At 44.9% G+C, this 23563-nt stretch overlaps 2 protein-coding genes across 3 annotated transcripts in view; one reads left to right on the plus strand and one right to left on the minus strand.

Moving 5' to 3' along the window:
• Window positions 1-1738: 1738 nt before the first annotated feature.
• Window positions 1739-9264, minus strand: LOC115151436 (homocysteine S-methyltransferase). Of its 2 annotated transcripts, none has more exons than XM_029695371.1 (8): window positions 8964-9264; window positions 8701-8768; window positions 8429-8601; window positions 7358-7461; window positions 5094-5255; window positions 4182-4387; window positions 3788-3867; window positions 1739-2372 (listed from the first exon to the last, which is right to left on the minus strand). In XM_029695371.1, exons 1-8 carry the CDS (start codon window positions 9069-9071, stop codon window positions 2266-2268), a joined length of 1008 nt encoding a protein of 335 aa, XP_029551231.1. In that variant the 5' UTR covers window positions 9072-9264; the 3' UTR covers window positions 1739-2265. The 2 variants fall into 2 exon arrangements, with proteins under 2 accessions (XP_029551231.1, XP_029551230.1); XM_029695370.1 differs by having other exon boundaries at window positions 8417-8601.
• Window positions 9265-9441: 177 nt separating this feature from the next.
• nme7 (NME/NM23 family member 7) overlaps window positions 9442-23563 on the plus strand; it is a gene marked incomplete in the record, with an annotated part of 93265 nt that continues 79143 nt past the window's right edge. The window contains 4 exon segments of the mRNA XM_029695372.1: window positions 9442-9525; window positions 10369-10380; window positions 17206-17307; window positions 22172-22338. Of these exon segments, the coding sequence (XP_029551232.1) occupies window positions 9523-9525; window positions 10369-10380; window positions 17206-17307; window positions 22172-22338 (284 nt within the window).

Raw genomic sequence — 23563 nt, forward strand, 5'->3', positions numbered from 1 at the left:
AGATGTGGCCAGGGAAATAAATTGCAATGTCCGTACTGTGAGACGCCTAAGACAGCGCTACAGGGAGACAGAACGGACAGCTGATCGTCCTCGCAGTGGCAGACCACGTGTAACAACACCTGCACAGGATCGGTACATCCGAACATCACACCTGCGGGACAGGTACAGGATGGCAACAACAACTGCCCGAGTTACACCAGGAACGCACAATCCCTCCATCAGTGCTCAGACTGTCCGCAATAGGCTGAGAGAGGCTGGACTGAGGGCTTGTAAGCCTGTTGTAAGGCAGGTCCTCACCAGACATCACCGGCAGCAACGTCACCTATGGGCACAAACCCAACATCGCTGGACCAGACAGGACTGGCAAAAAGTGCTCTTCACTGACAAGTCACGGTTTTGTCTCACCAGGGGTGATGGTCGGATTCGTGTTTATCGTCGAAGGAATGAGCGTTACACCGAGGCCTGTACTCTGGAGCGGGATCGATTTGGAGGTGGAGGGTCCGTCATGGTCAGGGGCGGTGTGTCACAGCATCATTGGACTGAGCTTGTTGTCATTGCAGGCTATCTGCGTTACAGGGAAGACATCCTCCTCCCTCATGTGGTACCCTTCCTGCAGGCTCATCCTGACATAACCCTCCAGCACAATAATGCCACCAGCCATACTGCTCGTTCTGTGCGTGATTTCCTGCAAGACAGGAATGTCAGTGTTCTCCAATGGCCAGCGAAGAGCCCGGATCTCAATCCCATTGAGCACATCTGGGACCTGTTGGATCGGAGTGTGAGGGCTAGGGCCACTCCCCCCAGAAATGTCCGGGAACTTGCAGGTGCCTTGGTGGAAGAGTGGGGTAACATCTCCCAGCAAGAACTGTCAAATCTGGTGCAGTCCATGAGGAGGAGATGCACTGCAGTACTTAATGCAGCTGGTGGCCACACCAGATACTGACTGTTACTTTTGATTTTGACCCCCCCTTTGTTCAGGGACACATTATTCCATTTCTGTTAGTCACATGTCTGTGGAACTTGTTCAGTTTATGTCTCAGTTGTTGAATCTTGTTATGTTCATACAAATATTTACACATGTTAAGTTTGCTGAAAATAAACGCAGTTTACAGTGAGAGGACGTTTCTTTTTTTGCTCAGTTTACAAGCATAGCATACCCATAACATGATGCAACCACCACTATGCTTGAAAATGTGGAGAGTGGTACTCAGTAATGTGTTGTATTCTGAACAAAAAGTTAATTGCTTTGCAATTTTTTTTACAGTATTACTGTAGTGCCTTGTTGCAAACAGGATGCATGTTTTGGAATATTTTGTATTCTTTACAGGCTTAGTATTGTGGAGTGATTACAATGTTGATCCATCCTCAGTTCTCATATCACAGCCATTAAACTCTGCAACTGTTTTAAAGTCACCATTGACCTCATGGTAAAATCCCTAAGAAGTTTCCTTCTTCTCCAGCAACTGAGTTAGGAAGGACTCCTGTATCTTTGTAGTGACTGGGTGTATTGATACACCATCCAAAGTGTAATTAATAACTTCACCATGCTCAAAGGGATATTCAATATCTGCGTCTTTTTTTTCTTTTCTTTTTTTTTTTACCCATCTACCAATAGGTGCCCTTCTTTGCAAGGCATTGGAAAACCTCATTGGTCTTTATGGTTAAATCACTGCTCCACTGAGGGACCTTACAGATAATTGTATGTGTGGGGTACAGAGATGAGGTAGTCATTCACAAATCATGTTAAACATTATTATTGAACACAGAGTGAGTCCATGAAACTTATTATGCTACTCGTTAAGCACATTGTTACTACTCAACATATTTAGGCAAACAAAGGGTTTGAATACTTATTGACTCAAGACATTTCAGCTTTATTTTTTTTTTATAAATACAAAAAAATATATATACAATTCCACTTTGATATTATGTGGTATTGTGTGTAGGACAGTAACAAAGAATGACAATTTAATCTATTTTAAATTCAGGTGGTAACACAACAAAATGTGGAAAAAGTCATAAATTGTTATAAAAAAAATATATTTTAGAATAAAGCTGTAACGTTAAAAAAAAATACAATCCAAATGCTCTTTATATAACATATGTTGCTAGTATGAGGGTTAATAAATCATTTATATAAACTCATATCAAAAGGTATCATTTTAAAATAGTTATTAATTGCATAATCTGACTGTGTGATTACATACTGTAGCAGTAATAAGAGCTCATTCCCCGGAGACCCAGACATGTTTCCATGTATCTGTCTTAAGGTCTTCCCTGTCCCCGCTGTGAAGCGTCGGACCCAGACATGTTCCCATGTATCTGTCTTCGTAGCTCCGCTATGTGAGCAGGACTGATGCGGCAACACCCTCCTGTTGGAAGACAAAACATCCTAGTTCAGGGATGGGGGTCAGGGTTCACAAAATATCTGAACTCATCAGTGGCTCGCGGGTCTGCGTACACACATCCATACCCACACATGCAGTCAGAGCCGGCCCTAACCTTTTGGGGGCCCTAAGCAGTCAGAGCCGGCCCTAGCCTTTTGGGGGCCCTAAGCAGTCAGAGCCGGCCCTAGCCTTTTGGGGGCCCTATCCATACCCACACATGCAGTCAGAGCCGGCCCTAGCCTTTTGGGGGCCCTATTCATACCCACACATGCAGTCAGAGCCGGCCCTAGCCTTTTGGGGGCCCTATTCATACCCACACAAGCAGTCAGAGCCGGCCCTAGCCTTTTTGGGGGCCCTATCCATACCCAGACATGCAGTCAGAGCCGGCCCTAGCCTTTTGGGGGCCCTATCCATACCCACACATGCAGTCAGAGCCGGCCCTAGCCTTTTAAGGGCTCTATCCATACCCACACATGCAGTCAGAGCCGGCCCTAGCCTTTTGGGGGCCCTATCCATACCCACACATGCAGTCAGAGCCGGCCCTAGCCTTTTGGGGGCCCTAAGCAGTCAGAGCCGGCCCTAGCCTTTTTGGGGGCCCTATCCATACCCAGACATGCAGTCAGAGCCGGCCCTAGCCTTTTGGGGGCCCTATCCATACCCACACATGCAGTCAGAGCCGGCCCTAACCTTTTAAGGGCCCTATCCATACCCACACATGCAGTCAGAGCCGGCCCTAGCCTTTTGGGGGCCCTATCCATACCCACACATGCAGTCAGAGCCGGCCCTAGCCTTTTGGGGGCCCTATCCATACCCACACATGCAGTCAGAGCCGGCCCTAGCCTTTTGGGGGCCCTATTCATACCCACACATGCAGTCAGAGCCGGCCCTAGCCTTTTGGGGGCCCTAAGCAGTCAGAGCCGGCCCTAGCCTTTTTGGGGGCCCTATCCATACCCAGACATGCAGTCAGAGCCGGCCCTAGCCTTTTGGGGGCCCTATCCATACCCACACATGCAGTCAGAGCCGGCCCTAGCCTTTTAAGGGCCCTATCCATACCCACACATGCAGTCAGAGCCGGCCCTAGCCTTTTGGGGGCCCTATCCATACCCACACATGCAGTCAGAGCTGGCCCTAGCCTTTTGGGGGCCCTATCCATACCCACACATGCAGTCAGAGCCGGCCCTAGCCTTTTGGGGGCCCTATCCATACCCACACATGCATAACAACATTTTGAAATTGCACCTTGTGTATTCTACCCCTCAACAGTAAGTTGTGACCCTGACTGAATTCCTAAAAAAAAAAACATTGATCTGTAAATTGTAAATTGATTCGCGGGCCTACAAAAGGGGGTCGCCCATCCCTGTACTAATACAAAGACAACATTAGTTCAGCTGTTCTCTTACCTATAAGTGCAGACCCTTGTTTCATCCACTCCAGACTCAATTCAGCTATTGAAGATAATCTATTCTCTGATTTTCTCCACCTTTTAAAGGATAAAAAAAGGTTCAAAATCAATACAAGAGATTCACTCAATACTCACTTGAAACAATTGAGGAATCGTCACGGAACTGTTGACCGAAGTGAAAAGTTGATCTAGCCTGGATTTCTTATACTACAGCAGACATCAGCGTGTAGCCAAATGATACAGTGTGTTTAGTACTACTACCTGGATGTGTAAAGCCAAGGTCTTCATCCCAAATAGCAACCTAATCCCTATTTAGTGCACTACTTTTAACCAGAGACCTATGGAATAGAGTTCCATTTGGGATGCGTTCAAGGTGATTTAGTTTCACTCACCCAGAGTATGTATCCCACTCCTCTCCACTGTTGGGGTAAACCACCCAGCCGAGGCCTGGTCTCCTCTGTGTCCTGGCTGAGTCTAGGAGGGGCTTGACCAGGGCTGGAGGACAGCAATTCACCCCTACAGCCACCAGCTGACTGGACCTACTGGCCAGCTGGACCGCCTCAGAGAAACGACTGCTGTCAGATATACACTGGCCATCCTGAGGAGAATAGAAGACATATCACTGTATTCTTACATCCCATATTTATAGCAACAAAACACTCAAACTGGACAGTTTTATCAAAGACTCAATCATGGACACTCTTACTGACAGTTCTGGCTGCTTTGTATGATGTATTGTTGTCTCTACCTTCTTGCCCTTTGTGCTGTTGGCTGTGCCCAATAATGTTTGTACCATGTTGTGCTGCTACCATGTTGTTGTCATGTTGTGTTGCTACCATGTTGTTGTCATGTTGTGTTGCTACCATGTTGTGTTGCTACCATGTTATTGTCATGTTGTGTTTCTACCATGTTGTGTTGTCATGTGTTGCTGCCTTGCTATGTTGTTGTCTTAGGTCTCTCTTTATGTAATGTTGTCTCTCTTGTCGTCATGTGTGTTTTGTCCTATATTTATATTTTATTTATTAAATCCCAGCCCTCGTCCCCACGAGGCCTCTTGGTAGGCCATCATTGTAAATGAGCATTTGTTCTTAACTGACTTGCCTAGTTAAATAAAGGTTAACTAACTAACGAGAATCAATGTGTCTTTCCTAGATCCCTTGCGTCCTCTCTCTTTGCCTATTTCTCAGAACGCTTTGGTAAAGAATGTTCAAGGGTAGGAACTTAGGAGGCGAGGAGAAAGGACGGCGAGAAATCAAGGAAAGACAAATTGAGAAAGAGTCTTAATTACATATAGCGAGAATTACCTTACAGGAGAAGGCCAGCCATGCTTTAGAATCTGGAAACTCTCTGAGCAGCTCCACCAGAGCTTCTGCCTCCTTCACGCTTGGGATGGTTTCCATGGCAATGAGGTCGACCCCTGCTGTAACTAGACAGTGGACCTGGGGGCGGTGCCAGGCTTTCAGTTCCTGGACACACACACACACACACACACACACACACACACACACAGACAGACAGACAGACAGACAGACAGACAGACAGACAGACAGACAGACAGGACAGACAGGACAGACAGACAGACAGACAGACAGACAGACAGACAGACAGACAGAACAGACAGACAGACAGACAGACAGGACAGACAGACAGACAGACAGACAGACAGACAGACAGACAGACAGACAGACAGACAGACAGACAGACAGACAGACAGACAGACAGACCAGACAGACAGACAAGACAGACAAGACAGACAGACAGACAGACAGACAGACAGACAGACAAGACAGACAGACAGACAGACAGACAGACAGACAGACAGACAGACAGGACAGACAGACAAGACAGGACAGACAGACAGACAGACAGACAGACAGACAGACAGACAGACAGACAGACAGACAGACAGACAGACAGACAGACAGACAGACAAGACAGACAGACAGACAGACAGACAGACAGACAGACAGACAGACAGACAGACAGACAGACAGACAGACAGACAGACAGACAGACAGACAGACAGACAGACAGACAGACAGACAGACAGACAGACAGACAGGACAGACAGACAGACAGACAGACAGACAGACAGACAGACAGACAGACAGACAGACAGACAGACAGACAGACAGACAGACAGACAGACAGACAGACAGACAGACAGACAGACAGACAGACAGACAGACAGACAGACAGACAGACAGACAGACAGACAGACAGACAGACAGACAGACAGACAGACAGACAGACAGACAGACAGACAGACAGACAGACAGACAGACAGACAGACAGACAGACAGACAGACAGACAGACAGACAGACAGACAGACAGACAGACAGACAGACAGACAGACAGACAGACAGACAGACAGACAGACAGACAGACAGACAGACAGACAGACAGACAGACAGACAGACAGACAGACAGACAGACAGACAGACAGACAGACAGACAGACAGACAGACAGACAGACAGACAGACAGACAGACAGACAGACAGACAGACAGACAGACAGACAGACAGACAGACAGACAGACAGACAGACAGACAGACAGACAGACAGACAGACAGACAGACAGACAGACAGACAGACAGACAGACAGACAGACAGACAGACAGACAGACAGACAGAGATTTCAAAACATTTTGGGCACAATCAGAATGTGGACAAGATCAGGACAAAGGACGCATGTTAGCAGTAGGTATAAACGAGGCTAGAGACTGAGCGCAGACAAACCATAGGAACACTAGTCTACTATACTGAACAAAAAATATAAAACGCAACATGCAACAATTTCAACGATTTCACTGAGTTACAGTTCATATAATGAAATTAGTCAATTGAAATAAATTCATTAAGCCCTTAATCTATGGATTTCACATGACTGGGCAGGGGCGCAGCCATGGGTGGGGAGCCAGGCCCAGCCAAACAGAATGAGTTTTCCCCCACAAAAGGGCTTTACTCCAGACATAAATACTCCTAAATTTCATCAGCTGTCCAGGTGGCTGGTCTCAGACGATCCCGCAGGTGAAGAACCTGGTTGTGGAGGTCCTGGGTTGGCGTGGTTACACGTGGTCTGCGGTTGGATGTACTGCCGAATTCTCTTAAACGACGTTGGAGGCGGCTTATGGTAGAGAAATGAACATTCAATTATCTGGCAACAGCTCTGGTGGACATTCCTGCAGTCAGCATGCCAATTGCAGGCTCTGTCAAAATTGAGGCATCTGTGGCATTGTGTTGTGTGACAAAACTGCACATTTACGAGTGGCCTTTTATTGTACCCCAGCACAAGGTGCACCTGTGTAATGATCATGCTGTTTGATCAGCTTCTTGATATTCCACACCTGTCAGGTGGATGGATTATCAAAGGAGAAATGTTCACTAACTGGGATGTAAATACATTTCTGCTCTTTAGAGAAATAAGCTTTTTGTGCGTATGAAACATTTCTGAGATCTTTTTATTTCAGCTCATTAAACATGGAACCAACACTTTACCATGTTGCGTTTTCTATTTTGATTCAGTATAGATAATGATAGGTCAACCCCAATGCGAGTTGCCTTACCTCAACACTCATCTCCGCAGCGTAAGCGCCAGTGTACTCTGAGCCGTTGTGCAGAAAGGCCCCGTAAGGGCCAACAGAGCCTGCCACCAGAGGCACCCTGCGATCTGAGAAAATAGAAAGATGTAATATAATGAACATTAACAAACTCTGATCATAGAAATAAGAACTTCAGAGACATCGGGATCATGTCCAAATTACAGGATCTCTGAGTGCCTGGCTGAGCTGGTAGGTCCTGAGCAGCTTAGCCAATGTTTGCAATGACGATGAAAAAAAAAAACATCCGATCGCTAATTAATAAATAATAATAATTGATTGGATTTATATAGTGCTTTCCTACCAAGTGAGGTTCCTCAAAGCGCTTTTCATAGTAGGGGGAAACTCACCTCATTCACCTTCAATGTTTACAGAGGCCTGGAATGCAATAGTTTTGTGTACAACATGAAGTTTGTAATTAGACTGAGTGTCTGTGTCTTGCTGCGTTCCACCTCTGGGCAGCCAAATGTTTTAGGAAGCCAAGCATGTATTCAGACCGGTGAAGAGAGACTGACAGTGGGCGAGTTCGTTTTGCGTCACCTGATGCCATATATGCTGATAACGTGGCGAGAGTAAATAGCTGCATGTAACTCAGCAGCTAAGAAGAACATGAAATCGCTAAACTGCCTGTTTGTATCGTGCTTATGTTTGCAATACTTACAAAGTTTGTACGAACAGGTCGATAATGTATTTTGTGTAAAACATGTAAATGTAGCTGAATGAAGCTTACTCCTCTCCTGAAAAAAATAACATGAATTTGCGCTTAATGAGGCATGGAATTCAATAGTTAGAACAGTTTTGTACAACATTAAGTTTATAGGCTACACCAGTGACCAGACAATGTGCAGAATTGCAGGAAATTAACTCAAAAGGTTAAAAAAAAAAAAAAAACTCTGCTGTCAAGAGGGGGGGGGCGCTAAAATGTGTGTGTGTGTGTGTGTGGGGAGGGGCACAGGAACATTTTTTGTTGACCCCCCACCCCATCCATGGCCTAGGATGTTGTCACTAACTCCACCTGTAACTTACAGTGCTGCTCACCTGATGGAGGCTGGTCAGCCATAAAGTGTTTGACAGTCTCTCTGGCCAGGGTCACTCCTGACATGATGAGTTGGTTGGCCTGTTCAGGGGTGACGTCCAGGTGCCTGGTGAAGCCCTCAACACTAGCCTGGTACGTGGCTGTAGTTATCACATCAGCACCAGCACACAGAAACCTAGGAAGAGAGAGAGAGACAACACATCTGTAATGCTTTGCAACAGTAAAGGCAGAAGTACAACAACAATCAATCAATAGTCTATGTTAAACAACTCACCTGTAATGAGCATCTTTAATAGCCTGTGGATTAGTATGTAGCAGCCTTGCACTCCACAAAGGATCTCCCTGTATCCACGCAAAACATTCTAGTCAAATATACAGGATGTGAAGTACAGGAGCATATTCATTATGCCGATTCTGTTGCAAACCTGCATTTGTCCAACACAATATTTTGTTTAAGTTGCTGTTTGGAATAATGTAATGATTACAACCCAGCTCTCTTTGGAATTACTCATAAAATGCAAATTTGATGTATTTCACCTGTAATTTACAACCTGTTGATTCCAGTTCTGTTGCCAGTCCACCATCTATAATAAGTGGACCCCGACCAATATCCATGAAAGGTTTTAGAATATCCGTTTTGTCCATGGTCACCTACTGGTAGTCTATCTCACTCGGCCATTTATCTTTGACTAAATTAAAGTAACGTTACTAAGCCGGTGCTGCACCTTGTCCTCTTCGGGTAAAAGCAAGATTGGTTATTTATTAACATATTTAACTACCTCCATCTCTGACAAAACCAAAACACAACAAGTTAACCCACGTTGCGCAAGGGGTCATAGTTGTACTTCCGGAAACAACATTATTATTATTATTATTATTATTATTATTTTTGCATTCGTTGCTAATTCTGTACAAATTCGCGTCCTATATTTATTTAAAGCGTCCAAGTTATTTATTTGTTGTTATAAAATCAATTTGTTGCCCGTGTTAAACATTTCTGCGCATGTTGCTATGGTGATACGTTGTAAAAAAAAAAAAAAAAAGCTAACTAGCTAACCAAACGAACTGTCACCATCGGGAATCTCTATCTAAAATAATGGTAAGATAAAGCATCGCTAGCTACCCTTTGTAGTTTCATAAATGTAGGTGCTACCCAAAGCATTAAAAGAGACATGCCTCTGTACATGTTTGAAATGGTGTACGATTTAGGAAGCAGTGAACCGTCGTTTGCGAACTTTGGCTAGCATAGCTAGCGCAATGACTGTATAAGCTAGCTAGATAACCAACCAAAGTAACATTACTTAGACTTTGTTTTATTGAACCTTTATTTAACTTGGCAAGTCAGTTAAGAACAAATTCTTATTTTACAATGACGGCCTAGGAACAGTGGGTTAACTGCCTTGTTCAGGGGCAGAAGGACAGATTTCTACCTTGTCAGCTCAGGGATTCAATCCAGCAACCTTTCGGTTAACGTTACCCGCCCGACGCTGTTACTAGGCTACCTGCCGCCCCAATGCAGGCTGAAACAAGAATAGTTTGTCATTTTTACATCATACAACCAAGCGAAGTTACTTGGTCAGTTGAAATACTTGACGCAAATAATATATTTTTGTTTGCTAACGTTAGGCTCCCCAGGCCATTGTGGTAAATTAGTTACCGTATTTTCTACCGGTAGATGGAGTAATTTCCCCACAATGAGCTGTCCAGGTTGTGTGATGGACAGAAAGTCTTATCAGTAGAATCATGTTTGTTCTACTGTTTGGCCTCTAACGTCCCGCAGTGGTATTAATAATGTATAGCTGATATAAAGGCATTTGTGGGGAGAAGATAGTGACAGAATTTTCTCCAACACTTACATGTGTATCATTTACATGTGTGTCATTTTGTCTTTCATATCATTGACCATGACTGGGTCTCATCCATCCATGACATGTCCAACTAGGAGACCAGTACAGTAAGTATGACAGTTAAGTCAACTGAATTTGGCTTACCTGCCAAGCAATCAGTTGACCAACTGCACTGACGTGCATTGTAGACTAGCTTAGAGGTGCATTGGCAGATTAAATATGCTCACAAGACCATATTTTTTTTTAACCTTTATTTAACTAGGCAAGTCAGTTAAGAACAAATTCTTATTTTCAATGACAGCCTAGGAACAGTGGGTTAACTGCCTTGTTCAGGGGCAGAACGACAGATTTCTACCTTGTCAGCTCGGGTATTTGAACTTGCAACCTTTCGGTTACTAGTCCAATGCTCTAACCACTAGGCTACCTGCTGGTTACTAGTCCAACGCTCTAACCACTAGGCTACCTGCTGGTTAGTAGTCCAACGCTCTAACCACTAGGCTACCTGCTGGTTACTAGTCCAACGCTCTAACCACTAGGCTACCTTTCGGTTACTAGTCCAACGCTCTAACCACTAGGCTACCAGCTGGTTACTAGGCCAATGCTCTAACTACTAGGCTACCTTTCGGTTACTAGTCCAACGCTCTAACCACTAAGCTACCTGCTGGTTACTAGTCCAACGCTCTAACCACTAGGCTACCTGCTGGTTACTAGTCCAACGCTCTAACCACTAGGCTACCTGCTGGTTACTAGTCCAACGCTCTAACCACTAGGCTACCTGCTGGTTACTAGTCCAACGCTCTAACCACTAGGCTACCTGCTGGTTACTAGTCCAACGCTCTAACCACTAGGCTACCTGCTGGTTACTAGTCCAACGCTCTAACCACTAGGCTATGCTGCCGCCCCCGTATTCACAAAGCATCTTATAGTAGTAGCGCTGATCTAGGATCAGTTTTGCCTTTTTGGATCATAATGAATAAGACAGGGGGACTAGATAATTAAAGCAGCCCTCTGAGAAACTTTGTGAATACGGACCAGTACCAATTTTCTAAGCATTTTGTATTACTGTATAACAAATCTCTCTTACCTAGTTTATCGCTCACTGTACGTGATTCATTTTGTGAGGAATATTGATCTACCTTAGTGCAGGCAGCAGCAGGAGATGTTTCCATTGATAGCACTGTGGGACAGCAGGTGTCTGAGAAAGAATGGTCTTTCTCTTCCCAGAGCTGGCTGAAATGAAGGCTCTGCTCTGTGTGGTGGGAGACCACATGGATCTACTTATCACAACTTGGCCTGGCTAGCACAGATGTTAGTTTAGGCTGGGTGTACACTGCACGACTTTCAAAATACTAACATCGCTGAGCCTCTCACATTCAACTTTCCTGTCGTTTTTTTGTTGTTGTCTTGCCAACGTAGTGGGTGCGTATACTAAATGATTTGGCAGAGACGGAAGGTCACACACTACAAGATTCTTCACTTGGTCGTGAGGATTCTCCATGCCAACACGCTGTCTCTCTAAAACAATGATGTGATTACATTGTTAACGTAGCTACAACACGAGCTGTAGCAAAAAGCAGCCTCATAAATGTTTTCAGTCAGACATTGACACTTGCCATATAGAGTTGAAATATCTAGCTAACGTTTTGAATTGAATATCATTGCTTGTGAACTTCAGAGCTGTAACGATTTGACACTTTGGTTAAAGTCATGGCTCCCGCTCGAGAGTCTTCACATTCTGGGTGATTACAACATCATCATCTCACTCGCCTCTTCTCTGGTGAGCTCTTATTGGCTATTGCTGATCATCATTCTCAAAACCTATAGACCTTCAGTGGTGAACCTATAGACCTTCAGTGGTGAACCTATAGACCTTCAGTGGTGAACCTATAGACCTTCAGTGGTGAACCTATAGACCTTCAGTGGTGAACCTATAGACCTTCAGTGGTGAACCTATAGACCTTCAGTGGTGAACCTATAGAGGTGAACCTATAGACCTTCAGTGGTGAACCTATAGGCTTTCAGTGTGTGACAGGTTTGTGTTTTATTTTCATCAACAACAAAAAAATTGTACCCCCTTTTTCAAACTTGTCTCATCGCTGCAACTCCCCAACAGGCTCGGGAGAGACGAAGGTCGAGCCATGCGTCCCCCGAAACATGACCCGTCAAACCGTGCTTCTTAACACTCGGCCGCTTAACCCAGAAGCCAGCTGCACCAATGTGTCGGAGGAAACACCATTCAACTGACAACCGTAGTCAGCCTGCAGGCTCCCGGCCCGCCACAAGAAGTCGCTAGAGCGCGATGAGCCAAGTAAAGCCCCCCCGGCCAAACCCTCCCCTAACCCGGACGACACTGGGCCGCCCTGTGGGACTCCCGGTCAAAGCTGGCTGTGACACAGCCTGATATCAAACCCGGGTCTGTAGTGACGCCTCAAGCACTGCGATGCAGTGTGTTAGACCGCTGTGCCACTTGAAAGGCCCAGGTTCATGATTTTGAAAGGACAGCAACTGTAATGACCAACCTGTCCTCTAAATACACCTCTGCTGTCTTCAACCAGGATCTCAGCAATCATTGCCTCATTGCCTGCGTCCGTAATGGGTCTGCGGTCAAACAACCACCCCTCATCACTGTCAAACGCTCCCTAAAACACTTCAGCGAGCAGGCCTTTCTAATCGACCTGGCCCGGGTATCTTGGAAGGATATTGACCTCATTCCGTCAGTAGAAGATGCCTGGTTATTCTTTAAAAGTGCTTTCCTCACCATCTTAAATAAGCATTCCCCATTCAGAAAATGTAGAACCAGGAACAGATATAGCCCTTGGTTCACTCCAGACCTGTCTGCCCTTGACGAGTACTAAAACATCTTCGAAGGGGGAGACACTCTAGACCCAAACTGTTACAGACCTATATCTATCCTACCCTGCCTTTCTAAGGTCTTTGAAAGCCAAGTTAACAAACAGATCACCGACCATTTCGAATCCCACCGTACCTTCTCCACTATGCAATCTGGTTTCCAAGCTGGTCATGGGTGCACCTCAGCAAAGCTCAAGGTCCTAAACGATACCATAACCGGCATCGATAAAAGACAATACTGTGCTGCCGTATTCATCGACCTGGCCAAGGCTTTCGACTGTCAATCACCGCATTCTTATCAGCAGACTCAACAGCCTTGGTTTCTCAAATGATTGCCTCGCCTGGTTCACCAACTACTTCTCAGACAGAGTTCACTGTGTCAAATCGGAGGGCCTGTTGTCCGGACCTCTGGGAGTCTCTATGGGGGTGCCACAGGGTTCAATTCTCTGGCCGACTCTTTTCTCTGTAAACATCAATGATGTCGCTCTTGCTGCTGGTGAGTCTCTGATCCACCTCTACGCAGACAACACCATTCTGTATACCTCTGGCCCTTCTTTGGACACTGTGTTAACTAACCTCCAGACGAGCTTCAATGCCATACAACTCCGTGGCCTCCAACTGCTCTTAAACGCTAGTAAAACTAAATGAATGCTCTTCAACCGATCGCTGCCTGCACCTGTCCGCCCATCTAGCATCACTACTCTGGACGGTTCTTAGAATATGTGGACAACTACAAATACCTGGGTGTCTGGTTAGACTGTAAACTCTCCTTCCAGGTTAAACTCTCCTTCCAGACTCACATTAAGCATCTCCAATCCAAAATTAGATCTAGAATCGGCTTCCTATTTTGCAACAAAGCATCCTTCACTCATGCTGCCAAACATACCCTCGTAAAACTGACTATCCTACTGATCCTGAACTTTGGTGATGTCATTTACAAAATAGCCTCCAACACTCTACTCAGCAAATTGGATGTAGTCTATCACAGTGCCATCCGTTTTGTCACCAAAGCCCCATATACTACCCACCATTGCGACCTGTATGCTCTCGTTGGCTGGTCCTCGCTAAATATTCGCCACCAAACCCACTGGCTCCAGGTCATCTATACGTCTTTGCTAAGTAAAGTTCTGCCTTATCTCAGCTCACTGGTCACCATAGCAACACCCACCCGTAGCACGCGCTCCAGCAGGTATATTTCACTGGTCATCCCCAAAGCCAACACCTCTTTGGCCACCTTTCCTTCCAGTTCTCTGCTGCCAATGACTGGAACAAATTGCAAAAATAAGTTGGAGACTTATATCTCCCTCACTAACTTCAAGCGTCAGCTGTCAGAGCAGTTTACCGATCACTGCAGCTGTACGTAGCCCATCTGTAAATAGCCCATCCAACCAACCTCATCCCCATAATTATTATTTATTTTTTTTCTGCTCTTTTTGCACACCAGTATTTCTACTTGCGCATCCTCATCTGCACATATCACTCCAGTGTTAATTGCTAAATTGTAATTTCTTCGCCACTATTGGCCTATTTATTGCCTTACCTCCTTACTTCATTTGCACACACTGTACATAGATTTTCTATTGTGTTATTGACTGTACGTTTGTTTATTCCATGTGTAACTCGGTGTTGTTGTTTGTGTCGCACTGCTTTGCTTTATCTTGGCCAGGTCGCAGTTGTAAATGACAACTTGTTCTGAACTGGCCTACCTGGTTAAATAAAGGTGGAATAAAAATAATAATAATAATCCAGATTGCCGGTTGTGCGCACTTGGCTTTACTCCTCCTCCTCTCCTTTTATCTACTCCTCTTTCTTCTCCTTCATCTCCCTCCGTGTCTCTCTCCTTTCCTCTGTACCTTCTTTTCTCCTTTCCTCTGTACCTCTCTGCTCTCCTTTCCTCTGTACCTCTCTGCTCTCCTTTCCTCTGTTCCACTCTGCTCTCCTTTCCTCTGTTCCACTCTGCTCTCCTTTCCTCTGTACCTCTCTGCTCTCCTTTCCTCTGTACCTCTCTGCTCTCCTTTCCTCTGTTCCACTCTGCTCTCCTTTCCTCTGTTCCACTCTGCTCTCCTTTCCTCTGTTCCACTCTGCTCTCCTTTCCTCTGTTCCACTCTGCTCTCCTTTCCTCTGTTCCACTCTGCTCTCCTTTCCTCTGTTCCACTCTGCTCTCCTTTCCTCTGTACCTCTCTGCTCTCCTTTCCTCTGTTCCACTCTGCTCTCCTTTCCTCTGTTCCACTCTGCTCTCTGCTCTCCTTTCCTTTTCTCCTTCCATCTCCCCTCATGGCTCTCTCCTCTGCTCCATTCTGTCCCTCATGCATCCCTACCTCACTACTGGGATTCTGCCTCTTCTCTGTCTAGGAAAGTAAACCATACACACTTGTTTAAAAAAAAATGATAGTTAGCTAACTCTTTAAAAAGCTTAAGCTAAGTAAAGTTTCATTTAATTCAGGCTGATTTGACGTTAGCTAGCTAAGTAAAGTTTCATTTAATTCAGGCTGATTTTAACGTTAGCTAGCTAAGTAAAGTTTCATTTAATTCAGGCTGATTTTAACGTTAGCTAGCTAAATTAACATTACCTGACACTTGTCCCTGCTCCCCCCTTTCGCTTTCGCCGCTTTTTCTCATTTGAGAAAAAAAAGAAGACAGCTAGCTACATTTATCTATCTTGCTTGCACTTGATACAGTTCCAAAGGAACTAGCTAGCTAACTTGCTAGACTAGTAACGTTAGTTAACCATGTTCCTATCATCAACATACTTGTGGATATTGGATAGCTAACTGCCGTTACAATTGTGGCAGCAATATTATAGATGTAATTGATGTTAACCTTCAGAACTGTGTTGAACCCAGACAGATTATCTATTTACCATGAAAAGCTAATGTGCTTTTTACAACATTTTATTGAAACTATGTTTGGTAGGAAAAATAAGGTTTCTTTTGGTGTGGCGGCAATGATTCTGCAGATGAAACACTGGCCCACCCTACTGGGGAGCCAGGCCCTGACAGGCCAATCAGATTGATGGTTTAAAAGCATTGTTGTTGATTTTAGACCATCAAATTTGTGATTTTTTTCTTCTACATGTTGCTAAAATGGCTGTCACTTCCACTTTAAATGAAACAAAGTTTCACACACAAGTTATTTTCAAAGAGATGGCTAACAACAGCACTGCAGTAAAAAAACACAGTTCCACTCACCAGATTATGCCCAATTGAAACTTAACTTCTTGTTGAAAGTTATTCTTAAAAAAGGGAGAAGCTAACAAATTAGCAACAATATCCTCTTTGATAACATTTGCTGCAGCTGCAAAATAGCCGGACTGGCTATTTAAGTCAAAATGTGATTGGTTGATTCCACTGTCACTCCAAAATTTTGCCCTAATACAGTTGAATGGCAGATGCCTTTTTCTAACTTCTGATGGCCTAGCCAATGGCTGACTTAGCTAGCTCGGTTTATCTGCCCAGAGACCAGCAAAGAAAAATCCTTATTGGATCTTTTTTTCCCTCTTCAGTGTTAACCCTTTCCTTTCCAACAAAAACTGACGAGATTAAATCAGAACATAATTGAAAATAATAATTAATTATCATATTATAATAATCATTATTTTATAAATCCTTTGCCCTTCTCTGAAGGTGTAGAAGGCCCAGTGGCTCTATTTTTCCCCAGAATGCATTATTTCACTATTCGTAATGTCAAGAACCCCCAGATGTTGTTCTGAAATATGAACACAGAAATACTGGACATTTAGAACTCTTATTATGGTGGCAATTTGACAATTACAATCATGGTCTTGAATTGGACTAGTATTTTTCTAGTCTTGGTCTTGTCTTGGACCTTGGACCCCTTGTCTCAGTCTTGACTCAGTCTCCCCTCCTCCCCACTCCCCTCCGGGCTTGGTCTTGACTTGGACTCGATTTACCCCGGTCTTGGTCTTGAATCGGTCGCGCTTTAGGTGGTCTCAAACACAACACTTGTAACCTTTTACATCCTTGTAACCTGCATCCTTAACCTCTGTTAGATCAACTCATTAGGTCACTGTGTTAGGTCACTGTCTGACATCCCTCTGCTTCTCACTGTTGTCCTGTCTTCAGGAGGAGCGTTTTGCCTTCCTGGCAGAGTGGTATGACCCCAGTGCTGCTCTCCTGCGCCGCTACCAGCTGCTGTTCTACCCCAAGGATGGCTCTGTGGAGATGGTAAGCATTAGGCTAGGTAATCACACGGTCCTGTGGTGTAGGCAGGCCAGGGGCTGAGCTGATATAATCACACGGTCCTGTGGTGTAGGCAGGCCAGGGGCTGAGTGTGGGGAGGAGCTGATATAATCACACGGTCCTGTGGTGTAGGCAGGCCAGGGGCTGAGTGTGGGGAGGAGTTGATCAAATCACAGGGTCCTGTGGTGTAGGCAGGCCAGGGGCTGAGTGTGGGGAGGAGTTGATATAATCACACGGTCCTGTGGTGTAGGCAGGCCAGGGGCTGAGTGTGGGAGGAGTTGATATAATCACACGGTCCTGTGGTGTAGGCAGGCCAGGGGCTGAGCTGATATAATCACACGGTCCTGTGGTGTAGGCAGGCCAGGGGCTGAGCTGATATAATCACATGGTCCTGTGGTGTAGGCAGGCCAGGGGCTGAGCTGATATAATCACACGGTCCTGTGGTGTAGGCAGGCCAGGGGCTGAGTGTGGGGAGGAGCTGATATAATCACACGGTCCTGTGGTGTAGACAGGCCAGGGGCTGAGCTGATATAATCACACGGTCCTGTGGTGTAGGCAGGCCAGGGGCTGAGCTGATATAATCACACGGTCCTGTGGTGTAGGCAGGCCAGGGGCTGAGCTGATATAATCACACGGTCCTGTGGTGTAGGCAGGCCAGGGGCTGAGCTGATATAATCACACGGTCCTGTGGTGTAGACAGGCCAGGGGCTGAGCTGATATAATCACACGGTCCTGTGGTGTAGACAGGCCAGGGGCTGAGCTGATATAATCACACGGTCCTGTGGTGTAGGCAGGCCAGGGGCTGAGCTGATATAATCACACGGTCCTGTGGTGTAGGCAGGCCAGGGGCTGAGTGTGGGGAGGAGTTGATATAATCACACGGTCCTGTGGTGTAGACAGGCCAGGGGCTGAGCTGATATAATCACACGGTCCTGTGGTGTAGGCAGGCCAGGGGCTGAGCTGATATAATCACACGGTCCTGTGGTGTAGGCAGGCCAGGGGCTGAGTGTGGGGAGGAGCTGATATAATCACACGGTCCTGTGGTGTAGGCAGGCCAGGGGCTGAGCTGATATAATCACACGGTCCTGTGGTGTAGGCAGGCCAGGGGCTGAGCTGATATAATCACACGGTCCTGTGGTGTAGGCAGGCCAGGGGCTGAGCTGATATAATCACACGGTCCTGTGGTGTAGGCAGGCCAGGGGCTGAGCTGATATAATCACACGGTCCTGTGGTGTAGACAGGCCAGGGGCTGAGCTGATATAATCACACGGTCCTGTGGTGTAGACAGGCCAGGGGCTGAGCTGATATAATCACACGGTCCTGTGGTGTAGGCAGGCCAGGGGCTGAGCTGATATAATCACACGGTCCTGTGGTGTAGGCAGGCCAGGGGCTGAGTGTGGGGAGGAGTTGATATAATCACACGGTCCTGTGGTGTAGACAGGCCAGGGGCTGAGCTGATATAATCACACGGTCCTGTGGTGTAGGCAGGCCAGGGGCTGAGCTGATATAATCACACGGTCCTGTGGTGTAGGCAGGCCAGGGGCTGAGTGTGGGGAGGAGCTGATATAATCACACGGTCCTGTGGTGTAGGCAGGCCAGGGGCTGAGCTGATATAATCACACGGTCCTGTGGTGTAGGCAGGCCAGGGGCTGAGCTGATATAATCACACGGTCCTGTGGTGTAGGCAGGCCAGGGGCTGAGCTGATATAATCACACGGTCCTGTGGTGTAGGCAGGCCAGGGGCTGAGCTGATATAATCACACGGTCCTGTGGTGTAGGCAGGCCAGGGGCTGAGCTGATATAATCACACGGTCCTGTGGTGTAGACAGGCCAGGGGCTGAGTGTGGGGAGGATGCTGATACCAGAGGATGTTTTGAGGACCAAAAGTTTCTTTAGATCTATTTCTACTCTCCCTTTTCAATCATACATATTGTCCTCTGTCTGAGCTACAGGCTCGACATGATGTAGAATCTGTGTCTTGCATACCCTGAAGTTACTTAAAATATACTGAAGAAAAATATAAACTCAACATGTAAAGTGTTGTTCCCCTGTTTCATGAGCTGAAATAAAAGATCCCAGAAATGTTCCATACACACAAAAAGCGTATTTCTCTCAAATGTTGCTGTGGGATCTTATATGCTGTAGATAAGTGTGTGCCTTTTCAAGTCATGTCCAATCAAGTTGTAGAAACATCTCTAGAATGATCAATGGAAACAGGATGCACCTGAGCTCAATATCGAGACTCATAGTAAAGGGTCTGAATACTTATGTAAATAAGGTATCTGTTTTTTATTTGTAATACATTAGATTTCTTTTGTTGCTTCGTCATTATGGGGTATTGTGATGTCATTATGGGGTATTGTGATGTCATTATGGGGTATTGTGATGTCATTATGGGGTATTGTGATGTCATTATGGGGTATTGTGATGCCATTATGGGGTATTGTGTGTAGATTGATGAGGAAAACATTTCATTTAATCCATTGAAGAATAAGGCTGTAACATAACAAAATGCACTGTAAATGCCCTGACGGTTTCCCTTCAACATCTGTGTTGCAACATGTAACATACAAAGTGCATGTTAGTTTAATGTTTAAACTACTTTTGTTTACAAGTCATATCCCCATTTTGATAGATTCCTCTGAGAAAACTAGTGACTCAATAATGTCTAGAATAGAGCTCCACAGTGTAGGTGTCATAATACCCATAAAACCTAGCAGTCAAACAATGAGCTCAGTTGGTAGAGCATGGTGTTTGCAACACCAGGGTTGTGGGTTCGATTCCCACGGGGGGCCAGCACAGGAAAAAAAAAATGTATGAAATTGTATGAAATGTATGCATTCACTACTGTAAGTCGCTCTGGATAAGAGCGTCTGCTAAATGACTAAAATGTAAATGTAAAATGTTCCAATCGATGTTTCGCCATTCATTGTTCCCATAGGGACTTTTAGAAACGCTTAAAATAAGGCCTGTGTTTCGTGTAGGCTTACCCTGGCGTGAAGTTTTGATAACCGTGTAAATCTCTCTAGGACAAGGTGACCTTTATCAATATATTCGGCTCTATTTCCTCTCAGATTCAAAAATTCTAATTAGCATCAAAGTAGACATCATGCAAGACTTCAAAACCCTGCCAGATCCTACACCTCATCTCTAGCTGATACCTTTACTAACAGGTATTGATCCTGCACCTCATCTCTAGCTGATACCTTTACTAACAGGTATTGATCCTGCACCTCATCTCTAGCTGATACCTTTACTAACAGGTATTGATCCTGCAGGTCTCTAGCTGATACCTTTACTAACAGGTATTGATCCTGCAGGTCTCTAGCTGATACCTTTACTAACAGGTATTGATCCTGCAGGTCTCTAGCTGATACCTTTACTAACAGGTATTGATCCTGCAGGTCTCTAGCTGATACCTTTACTAACAGGTATTGATCCTGCAGGTCTCTAGCTGATACCTTTACTAACAGGTATTGATCCTGCACCTCATCTCTAGCTGATACCTTTACTAACAGGTATTGATCCTGCAGGTCTCTAGCTGATACCTTTACTAACAGGTATTGATCCTGCAGGTCTCTAGCTGATACCTTTACTAACAGGTATTGATCCTGCACCTCATCTCTAGCTGATACCTTTACTAACAGGTATTGATCCTGCACCTCATCTCTAGCTGATACCTTTACTAACAGGTATTGATCCTGCACCTCATCTCTAGCTGATACCTTTACTAACAGGTATTGATCCTGCACCTCATCTCTAGCTGATACCTTTACTAACAGGTATTGATCCTGCACCTCATCTCTAGCTGATACCTTTACTAACAGGTATTGATCCTGCACCTCATCTCTAGCTGATACCTTTACTAACAGGTATTGATCCTGCACCTCATCTCTAGCTGATACCTTTACTAACAGGTATTGATCCTGCAGGTCTCTAGCTGATACCTTTACTAACAGGTATTGATCCTGCAGGTCTCTAGCTGATACCTTTACTAACAGGTATTGATCCTGCAGGTCTCTAGCTGATACCTTTACTAACAGGTATTGATCCTGCAGGTCTCTAGCTGATACCTTTACTAACAGGTATTGATCCTGCACCTCATCTCTAGCTGATACCTTTACTAACAGGTATTGATCCTGCACCTCATCTCTAGCTGATACCTTTACTAACAGGTATTGATCCTGCAGGTCATCTCTAGCTGATACCTTTACTAACAGGTATTGATCCTGCACCTCATCTCTAGCTGATACCTTTACTAACAGGTATTGATCCTGCACCTCATCTCTAGCTGATACCTTTACTAACAGGTATTGATCCTGCAGGTCTCTAGCTGATACCTTTACTAACAGGTATTGATCCTGCAGGTCTCTAGCTGATACCTTTACCAACAGGTATTGATCCTGCACCTCATCTCTAGCTGATACCTTTACTAACAGGTATTGATCCTGCACCTCATCTCTAGCTGATACCTTTACTAACAGGTATTGATCCTGCACCTCATCCTAGAGAGATTTACACGGTTATCAAAACATCACTCCAGGGTAAGACTACACGAAACACAGACCTTATTTTAAGTTTCTAAAATCCCCTATGGGGGGAAATGACTGGTGGAAAAACTATTGGAACCATTTCCTTGTTTGACCACTAGGTGTTATGGGTGTTATGACTCATACTGTGGTGCTCTATTGAAGAAACTATTAGCTCATGTCTCTGCAAAAAAACAAGTAATCTGTTTTTTTCCCTCAGTGAATGCTCAGGTCTTGAAATGCTGAGGTCTTGAAATGCTCAGGTCTTGTGTTACTTTTATTTGGACCTGCTAGAAATGTTATTTTTGTTTTCTTTCCAGTTTGATGTGAAGAACCAGCGTACCTTCCTGAGGAGGACCAAATACGACGAGCTTCACCAGGAGGACCTGTTTATCGGAAACCGTGTCAACGTTTTCTCCCGTCAACTCGACCTGATTGGATATGGAGACCAGTATACAGGAAACAAGCTCGGCAGCAAGAAAGAGAGGTATTTCATGTTTGTTTGTGTGTTGATGTGGTGGCGCACATTCTTCTGACATCCTGTAGGGAAGACAGACAGATAATTATGATCCACTGTTTAGAGGTTGATGCACTGGCAGACTTACCATTAGGCAGAAAATTGCCTTAGTCCTCACATCAACAAGGGGCCTGATGAGCTGAGCTGAGCATAATTAATGGGATCCCCAGTCTAGTGAGCTGAGCATAATTAATGGGACTTGCAAACATCCCCATTCTAAGTCTTCGACATACTACTTACATTTTAGTCATTTAGCAGACGCTCTTATCCAGAGCGACTTACAGTAGTGAATGCATAAATTTCATACCTTTTTTTTTTTTTTCCCCCGTACTGGTCCCCCGTGGGAATTGAACCCACAACCCTGGCGTTGCAAACACCATGCTCTACCAACTGAGCCACACGGGACCTACTTCTTCTCTGGAACACTCCTCCTCCTCCTACACCGTTTAAACGCCATTCAAACTTTAAAACGTGCAGATGGCTCCGGAATATTGTTTGTATGCAACTTCTTTTTTTGGGATATCTTTTATACTTTTGAAGTGATTTTTTAATTAATTAGTTTTTGTCCTCCATCCGCTTACATGAGATTTCCTGAAGGTTTTGAAAACGCCTCATTGTGACATCATCACATCCACCTTCCGTTCACTGTACATTTACATCATTTAGCAGACGCTCTTATCCAGAGTGACTTACAGTAGTGAATGCATACATTTCATACATTTTTTTTCTGTGCTGGCCCCCCGTGGGAATCGAACCCACAACCCTGGCATTGCAAACACCATGCTCTACCAACTGAGCTACTGTAAATGCAATAATGCAACTTTTGACACAAATCAACTACTTTGACCACTTTGGAACAACAGACAAAACGTTATAGCGTTCGCTAATCTACTACTGAAATCTGGCGTTTTGAACAAAATCATATTCTGATAAAAAAAATACCAAAAAGTTACAGCTTTTTTTTTATTGACCGCATCAACAACATTTTCTGTAATTTTTTATATTTTTTTTGCAAACAACTGCCGTTTTGAGCACTACCCAAAAGAGTTTGATAAAATGTTAGAGGGTATAACATCTTCTACTACTTCTCTTCTATTCAAATCTGTTTGCGGATCCAAAATATCCACTACGGATCTACACTGAACAAAAATATAAACGCAACATGTAAAGTGTTGGTCCCGTGTTTCATGAGCGG

Source organism: Salmo trutta, chromosome 17 (genome assembly GCF_901001165.1).
Source record: "Salmo trutta chromosome 17, fSalTru1.1, whole genome shotgun sequence".
In the NCBI taxonomy this organism is placed as follows: Eukaryota; Metazoa; Chordata; class Actinopteri; order Salmoniformes; family Salmonidae; genus Salmo; species Salmo trutta.

Excerpts from the sequence above, each read along its gene's own strand:
- LOC115151436 (XM_029695370.1), bottom strand. The coding sequence starts at position 9,071 with ATGGACAAAACGGATATTCTAAAACCTTTCATGGATATTGGTCGGGGT. Across the intron at positions 4,388-5,093 it reads GGCTGGCCTTCTCCTGTAAG|GATGGCCAGTGTATATCTGA; the intron begins GTAATTCTCGCT and ends TATTCTCCTCAG. Across the intron at positions 3,868-4,181 it reads GAGTGGGATACATACTCTGG|GTGGAGAAAATCAGAGAATA; the intron begins GTGAGTGAAACT and ends ATCCTTTAAAAG.